Source organism: Carassius carassius, chromosome 7 (assembly GCF_963082965.1).
Source record: "Carassius carassius chromosome 7, fCarCar2.1, whole genome shotgun sequence".
Classification (NCBI taxonomy): Eukaryota; Metazoa; Chordata; class Actinopteri; order Cypriniformes; family Cyprinidae; genus Carassius; species Carassius carassius.
The window spans coordinates 28,209,597-28,230,536 of NC_081761.1; the positions used below are offsets into that span (position 1 = coordinate 28,209,597).

General features: G+C 37.8%; 1 protein-coding gene across 6 annotated transcripts in view; it reads right to left on the reverse strand.

The window, feature by feature from the left end:
• Window positions 1-16,761, reverse strand: part of ctnnd1 (catenin (cadherin-associated protein), delta 1) — a 31,559-nt gene extending 14,798 nt beyond the window's left edge. Inside the window, exons 1-2 of one of the 6 annotated variants that reach the window (XM_059554439.1) lie at window positions 16,461-16,759; window positions 497-648 (exon numbers count right to left, since the gene is read on the reverse strand). In XM_059554439.1, the coding sequence (XP_059410422.1) occupies window positions 497-643 (147 nt within the window). In that variant the 5' untranslated portion in view covers window positions 644-648; window positions 16,461-16,759. The other 5 variants (XM_059554438.1, XM_059554436.1, XM_059554437.1 and 2 more) reach the window with 5 other exon arrangements.
• Between the last annotated feature and the right edge of the window lie 4,179 nt (window positions 16,762-20,940).

Here is a 20,940-nt window from a genome sequence, read left to right on the forward strand (position 1 = left end):
GGGGTTTTGGTGTTGAGAAAGTTTCAGTGATACCTGAGACGTTCACCTCGAGGACAGTGAGTTAATGGGGGAAATTCCTCTTCGCTGAAGAATTCTCATACCGCTAAGTCAAACAGAAAGGTTACTGACACACGTACAGACATGCGTTTGTGTGACATTCACAAAAAAAAAAAAAAAAAAATGGTTATGTGGTGGCAAACAAATTGGCGACATGAGGAAACATGCAAGGGAAGTGTGACTTTAAAACAAAGTATTCTGTGACGCCATAAACCGCAGAATGATGCAGACGGCTGCGTTTAATGACGACAAAGGGCGGGTGGTGAATGATGACAAGAGGAAAGGATGCAAAAAGTGGGTTCTTGTGACATTAGAAACAACGGTGAAGGATGGGTTAATCGCCATGCTCCTTGAGGTGCCAACATTGGTGCAGAGTGGTGCAGCATGGGTGATGATGCGGAGAACCCTGCTGCTGCGTGATTGGCTGGGAGGGCGTTACCTGCAGGGTGGGGAGGGGGCGGGGTAGGGTACCGGAGGGCCCCACGCTCCTCCTCTCCTCCTCCAGAGCTCGAGTCAGACGCTCGAACTGCATCTCCTGCTCTCGCACAGAGGCCAGGAGAGATGCGGCATTCTCACACTGCTCCATACACACTGAGAGAAAGAGGACAGGGTTACACACTCCCACACACCATGAGACTCATGACACACATGCCCTGAAACACACACACACACACACATGCGCTCCACGCAGACACAAATACACCACATAAGAAGGCGAGCGCAACGTGACCCATGCGGCAAGCTAAATCGAGATACGGTAACTCTGAGAGACGGAAAAGAAATGTGAGAGATAGAGAGAACATGACAGACAGAAAATAAGAACTGTGAAGAGACGGGTGCTAACAAAGCGCTTCAGACGCAGACGTGATCACGCTGCCACCGCTGAGTGACAACACACAGAGGAAACCAGACCGGTTTCCAGCTCGCAAATAGGAGAGTGATTCAGACGCTGTGTGAGAAGAGATTGTGTCGAGGCAGGAACGACGAGTGCAGACACAACATGTAATGAGCCAAGGTCGGTTCAAATAAAAAGCAGCTCCACGAAATCGTACTGCAGCTCAAGAAACGGTCCGTTCTGCTGTGCTGGCCTTTCTGGAGGCCATTTCACTGTCTGACAACTGGAAACAAACTCTGTGTTTTAATGATTAGGCATTTTCTAAATAGCACTGCAGCAGTAGCACGGTACTGTCAGCAATACATGTATATACAATGACATTGCATAATATATTTGTTAAATGATACAAATCTTCAAATGTATAAATAAATACAGATAAAACTCATTTTACTCATTTGTAAATATATGGTCACTGCCATATATTGTGTTGTCAAAAGACCCGGTACTTTGGTACCATGTCAGTACTAAAAAAATGAAAATGTCACGGTAGCTGGTTTTGTTAAGTACCAGTGATACAGAGTACCGGGTCAACGCGGTTCTTGATGCATACAGCGCTATGATTTCAAAATCCAGTCATGAAAATGAAACTTACATTTTAATATGGAGAGTCACAGAATTTGTCAAAGTTACCATAAGTTAATCAAATCTCCATATGGACCAGTATCTGTAAATGTTAAGCCGCAAAAGTTGGTTGAAATATGAATCCGTGTTCTGCACATCTCAGTGCGAATGAATGAATAGGAGAGACGTGCAGGTTTGTTTACTACATAGACTGAAGCGCATGACACTTGCAGTAATGAGGACATAAATACAGCAACATCACCAGAACTGTTCTGAATCACTTCAAAAGCATTTTACCGTTTCATTTGAGTAAAACCAGTGTCAATTTAAAGGTATTCACGGTAATCCGTCAAAATAAAAGTTCATTTTTACATAAAGGCATTGCGCTAGAAATATTACTTTTATTTAGTAGAATATATGTGATACTGCTACTACTGTTGAAAAAATTTATAAAACTTTTTAAAGAAATATAAAATCACACAATATTTGTTCCATGTTTTAATTTTAATAGCAAATTCCCTTTATTTACCAAGAAATTGAATGTGTTTAAATTTCCTTAATTAAAAGACAAATCATTTTTTTTACTTTTATTACTTGTAGAAAAACTTTAAACACAATTGTAAATAAGTATAAAGAATGGCATTGGTTTTATTTTTAGTGATAAAAAGTGTGTTTTTTTTTAAATTAGCATATTTTTGTGTTTTGCTTTGGTACCGAAATTGGTACCGAGAACTGGTATCGGTTACCGAATACTGAAATTTTGGTACCATGACAACACTAACTACAACTATACACCATAATTAAAAAATGTTATGTTACAGGTCAAAGAAATGAAGTGTTATCAGAGGTGGAAAGAGTACAAAAATATTCTATTCAAGTAAAAGTACCATTACATTAATGAAATTTTACTTAAGTACAAGTAAAAGTACCAGTCTAAAAATCAACTCAAGTAAAAGTAAAAAGTAGCTCATTTAAAATTTACTCAGAGTAAAAATTACTTAGTTACATTTTAACAGTGGGAGGGAGTCAAAATGGGACAGGCCAAGGGTGTCAAACTCAGTTCCTGGAGGGCCACAGTCCTGCACAGTTTAGATTTAACCCTAATTAGACACACCTGATCCAGCTAATCTAATCATTTAGGTTTATTTGAAAACTACACGATATGTGTGCTGGAGCAGGGTTAGAACTAAACTCTGCAGGGCTACGGCCCTCCAGGAACGGAGTTTGACACCCCTGGGATAGGTCTATTAATCTCAAACTAGTTGTTTTTAATTAAAGGAATCAGTTATTTAGAATAATAAAACATTTGGGCTGTTACCAGGCAAATCAGTATCAACAAACTCATCTTTTAATGCAGAGGAAATGCAGAAGATTCATTGGAAGTGGCATTTAGATGTATTACACTGTTTAGTGCAGGACAAGAATGCATTTAACCTGCAGTTACAAATGCATGAATAATGTTTTGATATACAAGACATAAAATGTTGAATACTCATTTGAAATGATAAGAAATTAATTATTTAAAAAAATTAAAAGATACTTTAAATGTGAAATTAAAATGGCCAGTATGTGTCAGCAAGTCACTGTTAATAAGTGAGTCATTGCGATTGAACCGAATCATTTAAACTGTTGATTCATTCAGGAACGAAACACTGTCACGTTGCTCAGAGACGCAAAACTGTGCTTTGGTGGCTGTGTTTGGAATTATTTTCTGTTGTAGAAATAGAGCTAAAAAGGCAATATGGTGTCCAAAACGTAAGTCTCTTAATTAACTTGTTTACTGAACTGTTATATATGTATGTATGTATGTATGTATGTATATATTCATGATGATTTTTGGAGGAAAAGACGGCCTTCTTTGTGTGAATTTGATTTAATATATGAAATTATATAAATATGTGAATTTTCTGCCCCTATATCTTCAATTTTTTGATCATTCTAAATGCATTTTAGGAGACTGAATCACACAGTGAAAGAACGCACTATAAATGCGCGCGCACATCATTAAAACAAAAATTATGATATTATCACAGACGATATATATAGCACACTCCTAACCACTGTCTTTTTGGCTAATTTGTGTAAAACCTCTTGCTAACATATCAAAGCTTCATTTTAACCACCAATGCAACGATGCAATTATTTAGCTTACCTCTACATTCTTGCGAAGAGTGGATGTCTCGTCGAGATTTTATAAGCTGCTAGTTTGGTCTTCCTAGGCAAGTACAGCTTACACTGCATAATTGAGCATACATATGGCCAGGGGTTCACTTCATTTCCTTCGAGTTAAACTTCAGAATATGACGGGGTTTCGTTTTCAGCGGTGTCTGCACCACTAACGCCTGTTTTGTCCGTCTGCATCTTTCTTGTGATTTTAGCGCCAGTTTGCCCTCCTGCCCATTATTTACTGCCGTAGTTTCCAGGGAGCGATTTTTTTTTTTTTTTACTCAGTAATTAATGTGTTTTAAAATGTAGCGAAGTACAATACTTTAAACAAAATATACTTAAGTAAAAGTAAAATTACAGATTTAAAAAATTACTTTAAAAAGTATTAGTACACAAAAAAGCTACTCAATTACAGTAACGCGAGTAAATGTAATTCGTTACTTTCCACCTCTAAGTGTTACACACACACACACACACACACACACACACACACACACACAAAAAACAACAACTTTATTTTAGTACATTGCAGGCAGTATCTGCTCACTGCATTTTTACCCTGGTTTTAAAATAAGCCTCTTATTAACTAACAACTACAGTGAAGTTTATAAAACAGCTGGAGATGCTACTGTGAAGGCTCCGAGATCTTTTATTATTATTCGCTGTTAAACATAGAAGCTCCAGTCTTAGATGTGGAACTTATCAAGATATCAGTAGTGTAGTGTATAAATAACCGCTTCTGTGAGTTCATGCTGCATTTGCTCGTTAGCACCACTGATCTGGGTGGGGTGCAAACGCTGCGTGCGAACAGCAGGTGGTAAAAAAACACCACCACCTCTGGAGCCCTCATCTGAGCCCTGATATCAGCACAGTGATGTGCTCTGAAACATGACTGAAGTCATCTATGGGAAGCTGAGTCAATTTGATTCAGAGGTCAAGAGAAGTTTAAAAGGTTCCCTGGAAGAGCTACAAAGAGGGCACGGCAGCTTTACACAATCTATATAAGCTTACACTAAAGGGAAGATAGGGAACCTAAGAACTATTTCCGATCATTTCCAACTGAACTATTTTTTTTTGTTTTATTACGGTTAAGCCAAAGTGAAAGAGAAACAAGGCTTTACCTGTACCTGCCCTTGTTCGGGAATCATTACTACAATATCATTTCAAAAGATAACAAAAACATAACTTGGGCACAAACATCAATGGGCCAAATGTAAAAACAAATTTCCAAACCTGTGACAAAACAAGCGATAAATAAAACTGGAAATCCAAATTCCCCTAGAAATCACCTGCATGCAAGTGCAACAACATTACTATGTTTACAGGAATAATTCATTCAAAAAAGGGTCAACATTTACTCACTCATTCTCATGCCATGACTAGTCTATAAGTGATATCTGGTGGTAGTCAACTAATATGAGCTTTTTAAGTGCCAATGCTGATATCTTAATGTAAATTAATAAGAGGCATATATTGTTCACCCTGCTATACATTTAATAATTTATTTTAAATGTTTTTGTAATAAATTCATAATTTCTGCAATTAAAAGATTTTCAAGTTTAGTAAATATTAGAAATAAATTAAAGGCTCAATATGAAACAATTTGAATCTGATTTTTACTTATTTAACCCTATTATAATATTTTTCACAAACTGTTAAATTATGAATAAAATTAGCTGTTACCAGCAGCGCACTCAGTAATCGGATTAATTTGTGAACACTGGAAATCATATTTTCCTAAATAAATACAAATAATAAAACACACAACAATTATTTATTATCTAGTACAAGTGAATATGTCATGGATATATGACATGGATAACTTGAAATCAAGGATTTAAAGGTGCTTTAACTCTCTTGTCTGTATCCAACTCACATGGTTTGCATCATTCACATCTCATAAAAAAGAAAGATAAACTAAGCTTGAATATGTGAAAGCACAAATAAAAGAATGACTAAAAATGACTTCTGGAAAGATTATCCATGAATAATGTCTTTATGCCCATTGTGCAACATTGGTCCACTCACTGGAGCCTTTAGGATGCAAACAATGCAACATCTTTTCTGTGCAATACGTTATTTAATAAAGCTTAAATTTGAAACAAAAAACACCTTGTTTGTACTGTCTTTGTATTGTAAAAAAGCAAACTGTTTATCGCTGACTGTACTGCAAAAAAGACTTAACTTTGCACTATTGGCTTGTATTGTATAGTAATAACACTTTTTCTCTATTAAAGATGTTTAAGTTACATGTGACTGCACTGTTAGGGTTGCTCAACTTTCACTATCTTTGTATAGTGACAAAGAGTCTTGAATAATAAACTTAAGTTTTAGCCTAAAATGTACGGCTTGAAAAGACTTCAGAACAACATGTGGTTAAATACTGACAGTTTTAATGGCTGCATATAAAACCGAACTACAACGCATGACTCATACGGAACATTTTAAGGTACTTTGAGTAGTTTTAGGAACTTGATAGCTTTTGATCACTTTATGCTTTGTTGGATGGAAAAGAACAGCATGGACATTCTTCAAAATGCACACAAGAACAATCACCGAATGTATATTTTCAGTTGAAAAAGGTATTTAAAACAAATAAATCACAAGATTCCTAACAGCTGGTCAAAGCACTCCAAAACAGTGGTCTTTAACTGAATACGGAATCGAAGACCAAATACAATCAATCTGGGCTTTGAATCTTTGGGTGTACTCACACTAGGCACGGTTGCCATGAACCGGGCCCGAGTACGATTGTCCCCCCTCCCCACTCCCCCTCTGGCCTGCACTCACATAGGAGGGTTTCAGCATTCGTGCCGGAGCACGCTTACGTCATTATGGTGCGCGCCGGTTTCGGGATAAACAGGAAGAGCGGCGCTCTCTCAACACAATGGAGTCCATCGCTGTTTTCTTTGTGGATAATTTTGTGTCGTTTGGTCCACGGTGGTCCACAGCCCTCTCACAGCCTGTTGTTAAACAGATGTGTCGCCTTAGTGGCGCGAAAATTTTCACGTAATCGTGCTGCTCGTATGAGGAGGTTTGCAAGGTACCAGTTGAGCTTTTGGAGCGTCGCAAAACCGTGACGCCACGCGTCCTGTTCCGTGCTCCAGCACAGTAAGCGCTCACACTGCATGCGAACCGCGCCCGAGTCCAACTGAACCGTGCTCTGGCCCACCTCTTCCAAGCGGGCCAGGACCGGCCAATCGAGCCGCGCCCGGGCACGGTACGGAGCACTCACACTAGTCAAACGAACCGCGCTTTGGTGGTCAAACGCACTCGGGAACGGTTCAAACTGGCTAGTGTGAGTACACCCTTTATCTACAGCTCTGCAGTAGGGCTGCAACTAACGATTATTTTGATAATCAATTAATCTGTCAATTCTTTTTACGATTAATCTTTATGTACTTATATTTTTGTTTTGCCCATTTTTTCCAATTAAATTATTAACAAAGGGTCTTTATCATTCAACATAGACTTTTAGAGATTTTAACCATTGTGCATTGTCATATCCTCATCAAAAATATACCTGGAGTTTTGTTTTATTATGTTAGTAATTCTTTTTCAAACTCTTCTGCAATCAAAACACTGACCCATACTCTAGCAAATTTCACAAGATTTCAAATAATGTTTTCACCATGGCAGTCCTTAGGGCTCCTAAAGTAGTTTAACATCCCGAACAAAGCTTATTAAGGAATCTTATTCACGAAGAATAAGAATAAATCAGAATAAATTTGCAGTACATTGCATTTTATTATTTTTTTCCTGTAAACACACAACTTATACCTGGGAAACAGCTCTATAGCTTATGCTGTGAAATTGTAAATAATCCTTCGAATAAAGTGCCAATGGCGTGAAACCTGAATGGAACTCACAATTTAAAGTAAAATCCATCAGAAGGTTGTCCAGAAAAAAAAATGTGAAAACACACAAAAAACCTGCTGTGTGAAAAAGAGCAATGAATACTTAGAAGAAGAAAAAAAAGAGCATTTCAAATACATTTAAACATTTACCTCTCTCATTCTGTCATAATTAGGCTGCAAGACTGAATGATGAACTGGTAAACGACAAACTGATCACAGAACATGTTTGTAAATCTTTAAAAGTTAACTGTTAAAAAGCAATGTTATCGGCTTTAACGACTAAACATTTGCAAACAACATTGTACTGGAGAATCTGCACAGATAAAAGTCTTAAACAGTTAAACAGTTCAGTAGTGCAGAGTTTACAGGTTACTCTTTTTTGAAGGCTCAAAGTAAAGTTCTCCCACACTTTGGATGACTTCGTTCGATTAGTTTTATCTTTCGCTTTTTTCTTTTTCTTTCTCAAGCTTACTCCACTGCCATCTGTCTCCATCTCGCTGCTGCAGACGCAGTTCGGGAAGCACGTGACATAAAACGAGGCCAGCTATTGGCTATTTGCTACTTCTCCTGCTGTACTGGCTGAGTAAAACCTCCGGTGGCTCATTACTGCCACACTTTGGTCATCGCAGATTTAAAATATGCACAAAATGAGCCGCTTACGGCAAATAAAAGTTGTTTAGCAACTAATCGATGACTAAATTAGTTGACAACCATTTTAATAATCCATTTTAATCGATTAAATCGATTAGTTGTTTCAGCTCTAATCTGCAGTGATCGAAACTTCCCAACATCTGCAACAAAGCCACTGCATAAAGCACAAACTCAACTGAGATTTCTAGACGTGCACAAAACTACCGTGCATGTCAGAAACTATTTTAAGGAGACCACAAAAGCACAACAATCCAAGAGCGAAAAAGAATCCCGAAAAACAAACAGCGGCTATCATGAGAGCAGGACTGAAATGGAAGCATACAAGAGTCAAGGCCAAAATGTACAAAGCGGCAGCATAGGAAAAGCTCCGCCCCCCGAGTTCTGTGGCCACTGAAGATTCAAGAAGCGAACTCAACCCGCAACCAGCTCAGGAAATATTTGCAGCTGTCTGCCTAGTGGTTAACAGAACAATAGGAAATGTGTGTCCACTACAGAGAATCAGTGGAGAGCCGGACAGCATCGTGGTGTGCATATGCCGTGGTGATTTTAGTTCGCCGGGGGGGGGGGGGGGGGGGGGGTGTGATGATCGCATTGTCCTTGAAAACACAGATGCAGCAGTCAGTTTCATCTAGGACTGAAACTGTTCTACACCTCTCTTCGACTTCCCTCCCCACAAAGCAAACAGACTCTCGTAGAAAGCGAGGAATGAACACACACACACGCACAAACACACACACACACATTCCAGCTTGTATTGTGGCATGTCAGATCCTGTCTCAGCTCCTCTGGCCGCTCGAAAATAACTGGGAAAAAAAAAAAAAAAACACTTCTCTTCCTTTCTCCTTATATGTCGCTCTTTCTCTGCATTCCCTATGACATATGTCCTCATTCTTTCCCTAAGCCTCTGATTGAAGAGTGTGTAACCAATGACTCATTCACATCTCAGACCGTTTCTGGCTGATGCATGCATCATCCAGACAACAAAGACTTCTGATACACTTTTCAAAAAATTAAACACAGAGGGGAGCGTCTTAATTCTAATAGCTCTCTGGGATTACTTCATTCTGATTGGTTGATGGCAATATTCTGTGGTTAAACATTTTTGTGCTTGTGTTAGTTGTGCATCTCTCATTCCACTCTGTGGTCTCTTCGACCATTATGATTTCGTCTTAAACCATTATTTCACGTCCATTAGTTTGTTTATTTAATAAGTAGTTTGTATTACGTGCAGTAATGTACAGAGAATTAGTCGTTACTGGAAAATAAACCCCATTCAAGATGATAGAAGGACATGGGTTGTGCTTTATTTCACTATGATGACCAGCTGGAACTGCATTAGTACCAACTAGACACTCATCCCACGAGACGAGGCACGAGACTGGGTTCACGAGGACGAGACAAGACTTTTTTAAGGAATCCTCAAGTGATGAAATATATAGGGAAAAATAGTCTTTTATTCAACCGAAAAACACAAAATCCAAAAAATTTAGTTTCATTTTGAAATCAATTTATACTTTATGAAATTAAACTTCTATTTTAATGAATTATATGCAGAAATAACATGAGAGCTGCAAGATTCTGGATAAATTGAGATATATATATAATGTGTGTGTACATAAATTGTATTGGAGATCACGATTCTAAAATAAAAAAATATTAGAAAACTAAAAACAATTTACTAGTGGTTCTGAAAAAAATTTAATTGCTTAAGTCTTTTTTTATATATATTCATTTGAAAATAAAAAATAAAAAAGGAGTCAGTGTCTCATTTAAAATCTTTTGAATGACCGATTCAATGACAAATACTTTAAATGGGTAGTTGTCGCCACCTCGTGAAGGAAGAAGATATTGTGTTTCAATACATACAAGTGTTAAGATACTTTCGTTATGATCGCTACTGTAGAGAGAATAGGGATGGGACGGTATGAAAATTTAATATCACGATTATAGTGACTAAAATTATCACGATTATCAATATTATCACGGTTTTGTTGAAACGAGATGAAAGTGTTCAAAAATAGTTGATGCTCACACTGAAAACATTTCAGCAAGTTTTATATTTAATAATCAACAAACAACTAATAAAACAAGCAACTCTATGCACTTAATTTAAAGAAAGATTAAATTCTGTGGCATTTCCTTCCTTACAATGAAAAGTGTAGAAGCATAGAAAAGCATAGAAAAGTCACTGACTTTCGCCATTCCTTCTCGAAAAAAAACAAAAAAAAATTGTGCGCTGCGCTTGCGTCAGACTGTTGCTGGCTGGACATGATTTAATAGTGAGTTATTAAAACCGCGATAATCAAACACGGTTTTAATGATAATTCATTTTTAAACGATATTACTAACCTTCAGCACATTTTATCACGGTTATCAATAAAACCGGTTATCGTCCCATCCCTAAGAGAGAATAAGTGTTCATACCCAAACTCCAAACTTTTATATCAATACTTCTGTTATCTAAATGTCTGTAACACAGAAATAATGATGTGTGGTAGAAAAAAAAAACTGTGCGTGTTGCTCATTACTAAACATTGGCAGCAACAAAACGTGCTTCTCACTCTCCACTGACACCCGCGATGTGAAACAGTCGTAATATACATAGCTGAATCGCTGTCATTCAGGAATAAGATCACGTGGGTGTTTGAATTGAGATCGCCATCTTTAAACGATTAATCTTGCAGCTCTAATGTAAACACTGCAAATTGTCTTGCGAGAAAAATCGGATCTCGTCACATCCGTAGTACCAACGTAACTTTGTTTTTGAGAAAGATTATTAAACAAAACATACGCTTGTAAAGAACGATTTTCGAAGTTGTTCGTATTTTTCAATACGTTTAAATTTGATGTTTAAAACAATGCCATTTCTTTGTAATAAGCAATTTCTTTGTAATAAGTTTCACTAGAATTTGTTGACTATAGAAAAGCTTTCTTATAAAAAAAAAAAAAAAAAAAGTAAAAAAAAGTGTTCTATCATAAAATAAAACATTTTCAAACATAAATCAACAGAGAAGTTGCGCATCACAAGATCGTGTTATGACATTTATTAAAAATGTCAAAAATAGTTAAAGGAAACATTTATGGATGAATTGTTCACAATAAGCTTGTTAAGAAAACTGATATGGTGAATTTCCATTTCATGCTGCAACTTCACAAATGTAATGACACATACAAGTGACACCTTGCAGACAAGACGCTATAATACCATTGTGTTTGCGGGTGTGATGTCTACCGGATTGTGGTTCACAACCAGAGCTTCGACTGTGTCTGAAACAGAAGGCAGCTTCCTTGCTGACTAGTCAATCAATGACTTCACAGACAGCAGTTTTTGTAAAAAGGTAGCTGGAATAAGGAAACCGGTCTTCTAAATGATAGACCAAAGAGATGGACTTCTACCACTAAAATGCTACACAACAAATGAGCTGAAATCAATTCAAATCAAACATAAATAATGAAATCAAAAAGTAATAAATATCTCAAACATTTATGTATGCTTATATTCTGTCTAATATAAATATACATCAGTGAGATGAAGGCTTCCAAGCAGACAGGATGTTACACATTTGTAAGCTGCATTTTTCAAGTTTCAGACACAGCCTATTTGCTTTACAAATAGGCCTCCACAGGACGCTACCAGCGAAGGTTCTCGACTTCTAAGGAGAAAACTGTCATGGGACGACTCCCTAAATAGGTCTGACCTAGAACACCCTGAAACTTGGGCAAGAACCACATAAAACATGGTTTAACACCACAGGTACACTTTATCTGCAGAGCTCAGCGTGCTGAACTATGTGTCAAAAACCCAGCATCACTGGCACAAAAAGCACATCTGGTCAAATGCCAGTTCATATTAAGAAAGCGTGATTCATAATGCACCAAAACCCCACCAAGACTGCCCTGAGCTCTGGCGGGATTACAGAGAAAGTGCCCCGTGTGACATCATCAATGCATCATCAAAACCATTTGATTGTAGAAGCCTCATGACTGACGGAGGTAGGGATGGCAGCATTAGATATAAGCCAGAGTCATTTCATTTGCAGGTGCTTAACCATTTGCATCCTTTAATGGGATAGCAGAGGTATTAGACAGCTAAGCCACTAAGCATCCAGACTCTAAACACCTTTGATAACACTTACAGCGAGCTACAATATAACCGGACATAGTTTAAACATTAAGGGCAAGAAAATTGATCTTGCTGTTTAACAGACTACAACTGCAGCAGGCGGTCAAATATGATCATCATATGCACGTGGGAGGCAATTCAGACAACAGCTGCTGACTTCTACTCCAAATATGTGGATTATGGGAAAAAAAAACATTATGTGGACTATAATGTGCCTTCATATACAGAGACAGACAATGTCAATACAGGTGTCCAAGTAGGAAAACTTTTAAAGGAGAACTTTAAACACACATACCAGTGTGAGAATAGACCTTTATCAGGGTAGCGTCATATTTAATTTTTGATAGCAACAAAAACAAGGCTGCGAGAGAGAAGTACGGTATGTTCAATGGATTTACAACAGTAAAACTGATCCGACCGAAATAAAATATCTGCATCAAAAAGTTGAGTTTGAAAGGGAGTCATGAAAACTAAGTGATCTTGGATTCTTATGCCACTGTCAAGACTGTAAGTCTATCCCTCACAATCTCGCTTTCATCTGCGTTAAACTCAATATGGCGTCTAACCTGACTAAGGTGTATAGCATTTGTAGTGCTATCTCACCACACATCATGCATGCTACTGGGTTCCTGCTGACTCAGGCAATGCTGTGCAATGTAAAGAGCAACACCATCAGCACTGGCTCATCTCCAGTCTAATGCTCAGTGAACTTTGGTACACACAGAGCCATCTGATCCACAATCAGTCATGCGCTTTAACCCACTCCAACTGCAACCCACATTCGGTGTGTGTTAAAGCCTCAAAGCATTTGGGAAGTATCTACTGACCTTTTCTGCACAGACACATGAATTAGTCTTTATAAATTATAGCCTTTACTTCTCATTCAGACCGCTTGCAGTCAGAACGCAGAGACCAGAAAACTGGTGCTGGTGACGTAATGCTTTTCAAAACATCAACCTGAGGCCGTTACTGCAGGTACAAGGTAACAAGGAGGGGCAGACCTTCCTCTCTTCCTGTAATGACGTTGCCTGGAATTTGAAAACCTAAAGTATAGTGTTGTAACCACTGAGGAAAAGAGAAGGGTGTGCTTTTTTTAAACCATGCTTGGAAGAACTATTACTAGCTCAGTTTCTCTCCACAAAGTTCTTTCCTTTGGAAGAACTGCAATAGAACAAGTGGTAATACTTTTTTGGGGGGCCAAATTGCTTTAACAGAGACATAAATGATACATTAGGCTATTTCTGATAAAAATGGAAAAGTATTATCTTATGAACAATTTATGAGTACATAGGATTTCCCTATACATTTGGAAGAATAACTTATTAAAGCAAGCCCCTCAACTCCTATACAACTAGAAAGTCAGCAAAACTATAACTCTTTAGCAGTTATCACTTCCAAACTGGGTTAAATGAGATCAAAAAAACACATTTTTCAAAAACAAAACTTCTTGGAAACCCCTGTTGCCTGTAATATGTTAAAGACCAGCTGGCTGGTTCTCTACAAATATTGTATTAAAATAAGATAAGAGGTCCCAAGCAAGATTTTACCCGTCAGTTTTTTAATCGCCATTTAATCTTCCACTGACATCCCATAATACGCCCATCAATAAGTCTCCCTCATGTTGTTTCAAACCTGTATGACTTGGAATATAAAGTATATTTTGAGAAATGCTTCAGGGTTTTGTACAATGAAAGTAAACATTATTCCAAAAAAAAATTTAGCAGGAGAAACAAATCCATACAAGTTTGGAAGGCCACAGGGTGTCTAAATAATGACAGAATTCACATTTTTGGGTGAAACATTCCTTCAAGCAAAAAGGTTGTAGCATATTGTTAATAGAGTCACTGTCCAAGCATGCAGTGAAGTGCCTTTTTTGCTTGATTGTTACTACATATTAAAAGTGAGAAAACGTATTCAAAAAGCTACCAATCTAATCAAAAGTGTTGATCTGTCATTTGTCATTTTAACTTCATAAACAAATAAACAAAACAAAAAAAAGTATAGACTTACTTAATGCCCAAGGTCCCAAATGTTCTTTTTAAAGTCCAGATTTGATCTTTTAGAGTTTAAAAATGATCCGCCTTTTTATTCTACTACTAATTAATTATTATTATTATTATAAAATCTTTGTATGGTGCTACTCTGATTTATTTTTACAGTAATGCACGCTACAATTTAACACTATTATTTTGCACCGGTATGCTATGTTAACTGTATATCCTGCATGCATGTTAGTAAGAAATAATTAAACCGTTTTTAAAAACAGTGCTGTGTCCTTCCGCGTTTGAAAGACACACCCTGCTGTTAACATTAGAGCCGGTCATTACCGCGGTCAGACTATTTGGTTACCCGTCCTCAAAGACACGCCTCCCCTCGCAGGTTTTGACTCATTCTTCACTAATTCAGTTAGTAACGGGAGGATCGAGCTTCCTCTATGGGTGGGGGGCGTCTTAAATCGGGCGAGTGTACACACGCACCGGTCTTTACAGGTCAAGGTAAGAGAGGAAGTAAAATCCCAAACATTCCTGCTTTGAGCCTTTTGGTTTCTGCTAAGGGTCTGATCATGAGCGAGCAGCACTGACGGGTCGAGAGGTAAATCACACACACGCACTCAGTGTAACCTGCTGCTTCCCAGGGGTTGTGTGTAAATGAGAGTCACTGTTAACACACACACACACACACTGGACCGCGCCTTCCCCTTCCCCCACCCACACACAAAAAATACTAACTCAACAGGTTCCCAAACTTTTCTTCGCAATGATCATTGCCTATATTCCGATTCCGAACTGACCGAATCTTGCCCACTTCTGGGGAAAAAATAGGAGTCAAAGTCAAGCAAGCCTGAGGAACACAGCGCACCTGTGAAGCTCAGTTCAGGTGAAGCAGTAGTGGCCAACGCGATACTACATAAATGTGTGACTCCCGACCCAATACACATCTGAAACACCAATGCATTCATCCGCATTTGAAAAATGGCGTTATTTTCATTTCAGTTAAATCCACTAGTTTATTAAGAGCCACTTCTATTTCTTAGATTTAATTCCAAAACTCACTGGATACCATATTTTCCAACTTTTTCTATTCTCCATAAAAAGTGCTTCAAATAACTTCCGCAAACTCAGGTGTGTTCACGGGCCTTGCCCTGTTTGACTTCACTGCAGTGAACAGTTAATCCTCACTGACATTTATTCACCAACAGATGCATTACTTACAGTTTAAATTCACATATCAAAAAAATAATTTGCTATGACACCTACATCAAAATATATTAAAGTCTCGAGAAGAAGAAGAAAAAAAAACAGGCGGAAAATTCCCCCTTAGGAATATAAACCATTAAAATCGACACATTATTAGATGTGAGGCACTGACGACAATCTAAATGTAAATCAGCTGCTGGATTAATTCGGAGGAATTATGTCTTGAACATGAACATTATTAATACAAGAGCACGGTCATGTTAACTTATGCACATTAAATAAAAGAGTTCCCAAAACCCAGAACTTTATCCGCTCTATTTATCCTGAATATCTGCAACACGGTTGAAGGAAAACAGCAGAACCCTCCGCTACCAGTTATTCTCTCACAAAGCCTGTATTACAGAACAAAGCAAAGACAACGCACTCGATTTACAGACGAACTTTAAGGAATTTCAGGGAAGCAAGCTCCCTCCGTCCCAAAGATCCTCCTCACGCTCGTGCCATTTCGATTAGCACGGCGGCTAACCCCACTAGCCTGCTAACATGGAGAGCTGGCTAACTTTGTTCTAACGTTAACGTTACTCCTCAATTACGAGGCCAAACAGGGCAAACCAGAAGACAACAAAGAGAGCTATCAGAACAAACACAAGAGTTTCCATGGAGTCTACCTTTGTTTTTGGTTTCGTTAAAGTCCCGATGTGAGGTCGTGGCCTATCGAAACGGGCTTCTCTATGGCCAGTTTCAGATTTTCCAAGCGGTAGGAACTGATTGTAATTCCAAACGTTTGCTGTTCTATATTTGGGCGTTTCAGCCCCACGCTACGCCAGACGCATCTGCCATATATTATGAGTTCGCTTTCTAAAGACCGGCCTGTAACGCGTTTCTTCCGACGAAGCAAAACAAAGAAGAAACCTGAGATTGAACAGATTTAAGGAGTCTTTTTAAAAACCCACCAATCTATCTGGCTCCCCTTGTTCACTCCTCTCTGTGCTCGTCGTCCCACCGTGAAGCGTCTGACCCCTCCCCCGTGGAGCAGGAGTTCAGCTCACCGACACTCACACCGCTTTGGGCGGGCACACGGAGCACTTTTCAATATTCAAGCGAAAGAAAACAATCGCAAGATCACGCTGCAGAATTGTTCTTTCGATGTAAACGCACTTAAACGCAGACATTCGTCGTCGTGTGAATGATCAGACTGCGCTGTAGATGATATGCCGCGAAACGACGACTTTTCGCTGCACCTGTGAACCTGCGATAATTCGTCACGGATTGACTGGAAATCTGAGCTGAGAGAATTCCACCAAAATGGAATCGTTTATTAGGAACAAAAAATATATATACTAGGCTATAAAGAACGTAGATAAAATAAACATCAAAGGCAAAAAAATGCACTACAGCTTTCTCACATAATTCCTTCATATTTATTAAAACACTCTATAAACAAATTGTTTATTAATTGTATTTTGTATTATTCGATCAAACTTCTATTTATTTATTACAGTTTTTGCCTATGTGTTAAGTCCCTATTTTGCATATAGACAGTTATTTATCTTTCTATATTTTTTTATTTCTTCATTTATTTATTTATGTTTATTTAATAATTCTGTATGATGATATGAAAATCAAATACAACTTTTTAGGGTTCCGCATTTAATGTCTTCAGATTGTCAGGTTGTGTTTCTCCAACGGGTTCAACTATTGTAAATATTTCCTAAAGTGTCTTTTTAATTTGTACCCTGCTTGCGCAATATAGAAAACAATACAAAAAATGTTTTTCAAAAAAAAAAAAAAAAAACGATCAGTCATTATCAATAAGAGGGAAGATAATATGCTGGCTAACTATTTAGCCTGATTTCAGATTTTGAATTTCATTATTCTTTTAAGAAGCCCTCACATTAGTTTTTCAAGATCAACTATGAGGAATCTGAGATTTGAGGTTGGTTAATTTAGTTTTGAGTTTAGTGGAGATTCTGTTTATTCAGTTTGATGAGAATCTTGGTCGACTTGTTATCACTACACATAACTGACATTGCATTCAAAACATATGAATTATTAATGCTGTGGTCCATCTCAGTTTGCACTTCATTTGCTCAGAAGACTTCCCGAGGTCACCAGATGGATATGCCACTTTTCAAATAGATTTTATAATTACAGTAAATAAAACAAGAACTAACCTTAAACAGTGATATTGGTAATGAAAGGTTATCTGTCATTTTTTGCCATGTCAGACAGAACAATTAAATGTAACAAAATAAATAGATAATTCTGACAATATCACACAGTCAGTAACTAATTAAAGAGATTGTTTTTAAACAATTTAAAATAAATTTAAAAGTTCAAATGTTATCTATTACTTCCATAACAACCAACTCATTTCTATATTTATCACTTGATGATCTGTCACTGGTGGGTCAATGAAGCATCAGTCATAATGTCATCTGAACCTTTCTGCGTGGGATATTACAGTAACACTGAGTACCCCACCCAGTGAATAAAGCTCTGCTGATGTTAAAACTCGGTTCAGTTGAAAACTAAGCTTAACGCAGTCAGTCAGGAAGGGAGTTTGTAGATCATCCAAGCGCTCAGTATGAGTCAGAGTCACCCAACTATTAGCAAGTAGGAGCACACAGTAGCTCCTGATAGGTTCGTAGGTCACTCTCTTGACCCTAAGGCACACAAATATGTTCAGCAGCTACAGCACAGAGTTTTCCATGTTTGTCCATTTGGTGTTGCACACTGGTGTCAAGTCACATGATGTATTGTTAGCCAGCAGGGAGTTTTTTTGCAGAAACTATCCCAGCACCTCTCTTCATTTCTGCTTAATTGCTTATCTTTTTGTTTAATTTTAATTGACATTATTATGCATCGGAAGGCATTTTTTTAAAAAAGATTATGCATGGGAATATATTGTTTTACAATATTCCTGGATACTGTATTTGTGATCGATTAAATGCAACCTTGGTGAGCATAAAATGTTACAATCTTTTGAATGGTAGTGTATGCCCACTTGGCTCTATTGTTTATTCTGTGCCTGCTTAGAACAGTTCCTGATGTTCTCTCTGAATGCCACACTTAAATCTCAGATAAGGTTAAGGTTGGAATACATGACCATTTCAAGGACTGACAAGACAAATAAGCAAATACTGGCAAAACACCAGAGACGTTCAAAGGACCTTAAACTGGTTTGGAGCTCTCACAGATTTTTTTTTTTTTACATTGAACAAAAAGTTGGAACCAGTTGTGCTGTATCATTTCAGTATGTGCCTTATTTCACATATAATGCAGCCTTTCTTGAAAAGGTCCCTGAGATACATCCTCATCAAATTGCAGGCCTCCATTGAGGAGCTAGTAACAAATCCACTATTAAGGCATTTCACTTTACATTGTTGCTTCTAATAAAGCTTCCTTCAGTGAAAATGTCAATTTCCTGTTGTCCTCTTACATCAAAATCCACTGACATATTTGGTTAGAACTGGAATTTGTTTCTTAAAAACACAAAGCTTTTCACTTCACAAGACGTTAATTGTGGATTATTGTCTTGTTTTTATCAGCTGTTTGGACTCTCATTTTGACGGCACCCATTCACTACAGAGGATTCACTGCTGAGCAAGTAATGTAATGCTAAATTTCTCCAAATCTGTTCAGATGATGAAACAAACTCATCTACATCTTACATGGCCTGAGGGAGAGTACACAGCTATTTATTTATTTTTTTATTTTGGGTAAACTGTTCCTTTAGGACTGAGACTGAGACTGAGATAAACTGGACATAAATAGGTAGATGATTCTGGCAGGCGACAGAAGTAAGCTTTTTATCACAACATGAATACAAACTCAGCTGCAAAGACATATAGTTGCCAAAAGCTAGACAGGTTTGATTAAAAGTGTTTCATTGAGCTGACGAGAACAAAATGCAGGGAGGTTAGGATCAGATGAAGAATTTTAATATTTGCCAAATGTGCCAGAGTATGAAATAACTGATTAAACTCTGCATGGGGGCACAAGATGACTCATGATGTTGAGCAGAACAAGTCAGTCACGAGAGGGTTGATTAGGGCTCTCATGGCTCCACCTAGTGTTCATCAGTGGAAACTACAGCGGGGCACTCTCAGCACTTAAAGGAACAGTTCGCTCAAAAAATTAAATTTGCTGTTAATATACACACAGATTAGTTTGTTTTTTTAAGTGGGAGAGATTTGGAGGTATTTAGCATTTTATTACTCTCTTACCAATTGATCCTCTGCAGTGAATGGGTGCCGTCAGAATGAGAGTCCAAACAGTTAAAAATATCACAATAATCCACAAGTATAGATCTGTTTTGGATTGCCTTTGCTTGTAAACAGTGCTTGATCTGTGCATATTCCTCTTCTTATTCAGCCCAACAACTTTTTTACTATTGAATATTATGGATGGAGTCATATTTTAGCTGGATATAATGCTTTTTAACACCTTGATGGATTTTAGCTTTTCACTTATGATGTTAATGGAATGACTGCAGTCAGCTGATTATTGTGATGTTTTTATCAGCTGTTTAAACTCTAATTTTGATGGCACTGACAACACAGACACTAGTACTCTTCATTCGGATCTTCACCTTTTACACATGTAATAAGTGTATTTTAATTTCCTTTAGCACCTGCATCACACAAAGACTGCATAAGCTCTCATGATCAAACACACAAAGCCTTAATGTCAACCCACAAGAGGGAGCCAGATGGCCACAAGATTGAATTATCTGTTCAACCAGGCAGGACAGATAAAGGTCAGGAACCACAAGTCCATTATATCTTTAACCTTACCTGGTTACTTCCTTGCGTTCGCTTGCTCTGTATCTCTTTAAATTTTCCATCACACAAAGAAGCGCACAAAAAGAGTACAAAATATTGGCAATTTCTTCTTTTTCTACAAATGGACAATGAACAGCACAATAACACACTGATCAAAATATTGTCTGTTTATCGTTATCGATAAAAAGCCAGAAATCACAGAGATATAATTATTTGTCAATACTGCAAACCCTTAATTTTTTTTTCTTTATTTTGATGTGCCACCCCAAGATTTACCGTGGCCTCATCTGGCCACCCCTATTAACAGCACTGTGACTGCAGTGGAGTCATTTAGATTCCTGGGAACCACCATCTCTCAGGACCTAAAGTGGGACAATCACATTGACTCCATTGTGAAAAAGGCCCAACAAAGGTTGTACTTCCTTCGCCAGCTGAGGAAGTTTAACCAGCCACAGGAGCTGCTGAAACAGTTCTACTCAGCCGTCATTGAGTCTGTCCTGTGTACTTCAATTACTGTCTGGTTTGGTTCAACTACAAAATCAAACATCAGAAGACTACAGAGAACTGTTCGGACTGCCGAAAGGATTATTGGTGCTCCCCTGCCCACCCTTCAAGAACTGTATACATCCAGAGTGAGGAAAAGGGC